The sequence below is a fragment of the Chlorella variabilis genome (genome assembly GCF_000147415.1).
Source record: "Chlorella variabilis unplaced genomic scaffold CHLNCscaffold_8, whole genome shotgun sequence".
Classification (NCBI taxonomy): Eukaryota; Viridiplantae; Chlorophyta; class Trebouxiophyceae; order Chlorellales; family Chlorellaceae; genus Chlorella; species Chlorella variabilis.
Window position 1 is genome coordinate 1063796 of NW_005435080.1, and position 5791 is coordinate 1069586.

General features: G+C 68.8%; 1 protein-coding gene across 1 annotated transcript; it reads right to left on the reverse strand.

Annotated features, from left to right (window-relative positions):
- Window positions 1–546: 546 nt before the first annotated feature.
- CHLNCDRAFT_144964 (hypothetical protein) lies at window positions 547–5778 on the reverse strand (the record flags this gene model as incomplete). Its single annotated transcript, XM_005848438.1, has 17 exons — window positions 547–679; window positions 813–893; window positions 1215–1266; window positions 1531–1614; window positions 1822–1944; window positions 2141–2281; window positions 2510–2604; window positions 2723–3001; window positions 3176–3256; window positions 3403–3511; window positions 3725–3789; window positions 4025–4160; window positions 4408–4541; window positions 4807–4980; window positions 5209–5293; window positions 5503–5630; window positions 5771–5778. 17 exons carry the CDS (start codon window positions 5776–5778, stop codon window positions 547–549), a joined length of 1908 nt encoding a protein of 635 aa, XP_005848500.1.
- Between the last annotated feature and the right edge of the window lie 13 nt (window positions 5779–5791).

The window sequence follows — 5791 nt, forward strand, 5'->3', positions numbered from 1 at the left end:
GTGGCCCTGCAGCCAGCCAGGCGAGCGAGAGGGCGGCTCAGCGCCGACCCTGGCGGTGGCGGCAGCGGCGTGTTGGGCTGCGCCTCACCCGTACTGCAGCAAGACCTGGTTGCCTGGGTCCTTGATGTTGCCCTTGCGGTTCAGGATTCTGAGCGAGAGCCTCGACAGGACATTGAACGCCACAAATGTGCCGAAGACGAGCGTTGGGACCTGCTTCTTGCTCTCAATCCACTCCTCCTGCTGATCTGCTGGCAGCCAGAGGTGCGCGTCCCTGGGCGCCGCCATCGCGCAGGAAGCAGCAGTCAGTAGGATGCGAGAGCGCTCCGTTGTCCCCAGGCTCGGCGCAGTGGGTCGACAAGGCAGCCACACGGCTATGGGTTTGCGCGTTCGGCTCGCGCCATGACATGGAGGGCGGCGCCAGCCTGGACGGCAGCAATCGCCGCTGCAGAGCCCTCCCCATTCACATTGGACAGTTCTTGAAAACTGTGTACATCCTGTCTCCACCCTATCACTGATTCCTTCCTCGCAATTTGCAGCCGCAGCAGGTCACTTATCCCCTGCTCCCACCGCCGCCGCCGGCCCGCTGGGCTGCAGCGGCACGTCCTGCATGCCCAGCACCTTGAGCAGGAAAGCAAACTCAACGGCCAGCTCCTTGAGCCGGTCAAACCGCCCGCTCTGGCTGCACCGCCAGGGAGTGGGGCAAGCGCGGGCACAGCCAGTGAGATTGTCATGCCATGAGATTGTCAGTGAGATTTGTCTCGGCCGCCAACACCCCTGCATGAACCTGTCCACTCAACTGCTTGCACACCCACCTGAAGTGGCCAGCCCCCATGTCGCACTTCAGCAGCAGCAGGTTGCTGTTAGTGCGCAGCTCCCGAACCTTGGCCACAAACCTACAGGCCAGCAGGAGCGGAGGCAGGGTATGCTGTCAGCACTGGGGTGCCTCCAGCTGCTACGACTTCGCACACATGCACCAGCGGCATGCTGCCCGCTGCCCCAGCCGCAGGCAAGCGCAATGCATGCGACGGTCTGCCGCGGCACTGCATCGCATGCGCTCACTTTGCCGGCTCCCAGTATCCTGCAGGGCATGAGAGCATGCGGCATGGCAGATGGGGATTGCCAGCCAGGGCACCACACACGCACACACACACACACATGCGTGCAATGTGAGCAACGCAGCGGCAGCGGCAGCCACAGGCCCTCCTCCCACCCACTCACCCACGCGAGGGTCGTGCAGCCCCGCCAGCACCAGCATGTGTGGGTAGGCTGCAGGGCGGACATTGTCCACGGGGCTGCAGGCAGCTCGCAGCAAGCCAGCACGTGCACCAGGCAGGTGGGGAGGGGCAGGAGCGGTCCATCCCAACCCAACGCCACACACACACACACACATGTACACACACACACATATGTACACTGTACACGCACCAATGTCAATGCAACCACACACACACAGGACAATGGCAGCAATGCCTTAGCCACCAGAGGCGGCCTGACCTCCAGCACAGGCAGCTGCTGCCCTCACTGCGCCACCTGCATCGCCCACTTGCCTGTAGCTCTTCATGTAGTCGTAGAACTCCTTCTGCTGCGGGTTGCCCCACTCCTCCCACTCTATCACTGCAGCACAGGAGGGGAGGACAGCGGAGCACGGCGCGCCGCAGGAAACGGGTTAAAGGCGAGGGGCAGGCAGCAACGGCAGGCGGAGGCCTCACAGGCTGGCTGCCACCCATCGCCCATCACACGCATGATGGCGGCAGTGGGGCGCCACAGCCACCCAGCTTGAGTGCGCCCTGCCGCGGGCGTGGCGCCAGGCAGCCCCCCCACCCGTGAGCGGGATGGTCTCATCCAGCATGGTGGTCAGGCAGTCCACAAAGGGCACCCCCAGGATGGCGGCGCAGAAGAGGTCAGGCCGCATATTGACCACAGCGCCCATCGTCAGCCCGCCGGCTGCGGGGAGGGGGTGGGTGGGTGAGGGAGGGAGGGGATCAGGGCCGGCGGAAGCAGGCAAGGGAATGGAGTGTGGAGGCCCAGAGGCCCAGAGGCCCAGAGGCCAGGCCGCGGGTGTCTTGCTCAAAGGTCCCTGCCCCCACATATAAACGCCCACACGCCCCCAACACCCCCCGCGAAGCCCCGCCCCACCCACCCGACCGCCCCTCTATGCACAGCCTCTGCGGCGAGGTGTACTTGTGCGCCACCAGGTGCTCCGCGCAGGCGATGAAGTCGGTGAATGTGTTCTTCTTGCGCAGGTACTTGCCGTCCTCGTACCAGCGCCGCCCCATCTCGCCTGCAGGCGGAGCAGGGCGGGGGGCTGCCGGGCTCAGCCGCCGCCAGCTGCCGGCACAGCCCATCGCCCAACAGAGCCAACCACCGGGCAGCGGAAGCAGCGCCGGCACTGCAAGGCCTCCGCGCACTGCCGGCTCGCCGACAGTGGATGCCGGCTGATGCTGGCGGGGAGGCGTCTGCGGCGGCGGCGGTCGGCGGCGGCGTGGGGCAGCGGCGCGCGGCCGCGCACCTCCCCCCCGCACGTGGGCGATGGCAAAGGTGATGCCCCTGTCCAGCAGCGAGAGGCGGGAGGAGCGGAAGTCGGGGTCGTTGGGCATCTCGTAGCTGCACAGCGTGGCACAGCGTGGCACAGCGTGGCAGGTCGCGCTGGGGGGATCCATTCACACTGAATTCCTACGCCCCGCCACACACCACACACCACACACACACACCACACACCCACCTGCCGTAGGCGTCCAGCAGCATGGGGTCGCTGCCGTCTAGCCTCGCCAGGTCTGTGCGGTAGACGAGGGAGATGGGGACGCGGGTGCCGTCGGGCGCGGACGCCCACAGCCGCTCGGTGGCGTAGCGGGCGGGGTCGAAGCCGCCCAGCACGGGCTGCACCTTCTTCACCGCCCGGGCCCCCGTAGCCATGTTGTAGTCGATGGTTTGGTCGGGTGTGCGCAGGGAGCAGTAGTGCATGCGCAGTACCGGGGAGCCAAAGTCGCCTTGCGCGCCGCAGCTGCGCGGCGTGTGGGGCGGGCGGGGCAGGCGGGGGTGGGTGTGGGAGCCGGCGGGTTACCCGCCACAGGTTGGCCTGCCGGCACCGGATGCCGCGTCGCCGCTTCTGGGTCCGCATGCAGCGGCGGCGGCGGGGCGCCCCGCTGCCAGCCGCAGCCGACCAGCCGCGGCTCACCTCAGCTCATACGCCGGCTCCTCAAACTTGATCGGCTCCCCCTCCCCCAGCTGCGTGGGCATGCCGCCGTCGCCCGGCAGCCTGCGGGCAGGGAGCGGGGCAGCGCGGTGAGGCGAGGCGAGGCGCAGGGTGGCTTGGGTGCGCAGGGCGTGCCAGGGCGGAAGCGGCACCTCGCGCGCGGGCAGTGCCTGCGCTGCCCCTCGCCGCCCTCCGCCCCGCCCACTCACTTGTACACGACGGCCTGCTGCAGGCCCTCCCGCCGCTCAAAGCTGACGAGGAAGTCCTGGCTGGCCTCCACGTGCTCCAGCTTCACCGCCTCGCGGTGCGGCAGCAGCACTGCGGGGCGGGCAGCGGCGGGAGCAGGCAGGCTCGGGGGCGGGCGTGGAAGGGGAGCGGGTGCAGGCGAAGGTGGTTGCCCACAGGCCCAGGCCGGACGGTGCAGGGATGCGCTGGCGACCGCAGGCAGCAGCAGGGCTCAGAATCCGTCCCCCTGCTGGCAACCAGCAGGCCACCCCCCCGCCGCCGCCTCCAGCCCAACCCCTCGCCCACCCTGCGTGGCTGTGGGGTCGGCCATGGGGGCCACCAGCAGCTCGCTGTTGGGACGCTCCTGGTCCCTGCACGCACGCACACACACACACCAGAATGAGTGCCCTGTGCGCAACGCACGCCTCCACCCAAGCCCTGGCAGCCCCGCTGCCCAGGCCCCCACGCGTGTTTCCAAGCTTCCAGCTGCACCCGCCATTACCATCACACCCTCACAAACACAAAGCAGGAGGGAGCCATCACGCTTCGCGTCTCTCTCCCACAAAAGGGAGGAAGAAAGGGAGGAGGACAGGGCGGCTGCCGCACCTGATGGTGATGAAGAAGTGGTTCCCCCGGTCCTCCACAGAGTACTCCACCTCGCTCCGCCGCGGCAGCACCACCCGCCACTCCCCCAGCGGCTCGTCCGCGCTCAGGTAGCGGGTGTCGCTGGTGACGGCGGAGCCTGCGGGCGCAGGGTGCGTGGCGGGTGGGGCGGGGGGAGTGCAGTGGGTGGCAGGTAGTGGGAAGGTGGTAGGTGGGAGCCGAGTGGGTGGTAGGTGGTAGGTGGCAGGTGGCAGGTGGCAGGGGGTGGCGGTTGTGGCGGTGGGGTGTGCACGCGGCGCACGGTGCAGCGGGGGCGAGCGGAGCGCCGATTGCCGCAGGCGCCCGCAGCTCTGCCAGTGCCTGGCTGGCGGGACCCAGGCACGCACCCGCGTGGATGTACAGCAGCCGCTCGGTGCGGCTGCGGCCGATGCCGATGTAGAAGGATTCGTCCTGCTCGTGGTACACGCACACGTCCTGGGCGGGGGAGGTGCCGATGACGTGGCGCCACACCTTGAACGGCCTGCGGGAGGTGCCCGGGTGGCGGGGCCGGGCCCAGGTGGGCGGGCGGGTGAGCTGGCGGGGTCAGATGCGAGGAATTGCCGCAGGTACGGCTGGTACGGGAGAGAGAGGGGAGGGCAGGGGAATGCCTGCCTGGGCACGCCCGCTGTCGCCACAGCGCGCACCACCCGCAGCCTGCACCAGCCCCCGCACACCCTCCACCCGCGGCGCCCAGCTGCCGACAGCCACCGCCCGCCCACCAGCCCCTCCCCCACCACCGGCCCCACCTGTCCAGCTTGTCCTTGGTCACGTAGAACAGGGTGCGGTTGTCGTTGGCAAAGGCAAAGTTGCCCGCGGTGTCGGGGATGGGCTGCGACAGCACCTCCCGCCCGCTGCCCACCTCCCGCACCCGAAGCGTGTACTTCTCGTTGCCGCTCGTGTCCTCCCCCCACGCCACCAGCCTGCAGGGGCAGGGCGGATGCAGGGGCGGGTTTGGGGAGGGGCGGGCGGCGGCATGGGGGCAGGCGGCAGAACCTGGGCCGGCCGGCAGCCTTTCCGCGGGGCACCCCTCCGCGTGCTCTTGCTCCGCAGCCCTTCCACCAGCCTGCCATCACCCCCCAACCTTCCCAAACACACACACACACACACACACATACACACGCACACACATACCCGCCCCTGGGACCCACCTGTGGTCTGGCGACTCCTGGAAGCCCGCCACCATGTAAAATTTGTGCGCCCTGGCCTCCGCATTCTCATCCAGCAGAACCTCCTCTGCGGGGCAAGCGGCGGCGGGGCGGGACACTCTGGGGGACAGGAGGCCGGAGCAAGCAGGCAGGCGAGCAGGCAGGATAGACAGGTTTTGAGGCGGCCGGGGAAGGGCGAGGGAGGGCGGCAGGAGCGTGGCTCCAAGTATGGGAAGCCGGCCCCAGGCCCAGACGGGCACGCAGGCACACCAGGCCGCGGCGGCCTGGCCACCTCACCTGGCACAGACTCGTCAACGGCGTCCTGCTCGCTGGGCAGCCCCGCGCCGGCCGGCAGCTTCCGCCGGCAGTGCACCGCGTACTGCTGCCCCTCCTCGGTGCGAGTGTAGTAGAAGTACTGCTGGTACCTGCGGGACGGCGGGTGAGCGGCGAGGAGGCAGCCGGCATGGAGTGCGACTGGCATGCTGGCTGGTGAATGGCTGGCTGGCTGTCAACAGATGGCTGTCAACAGACCCTGCACACACACGCAAGCACCACCAAACCCTACACACCCATCCACCACCACACA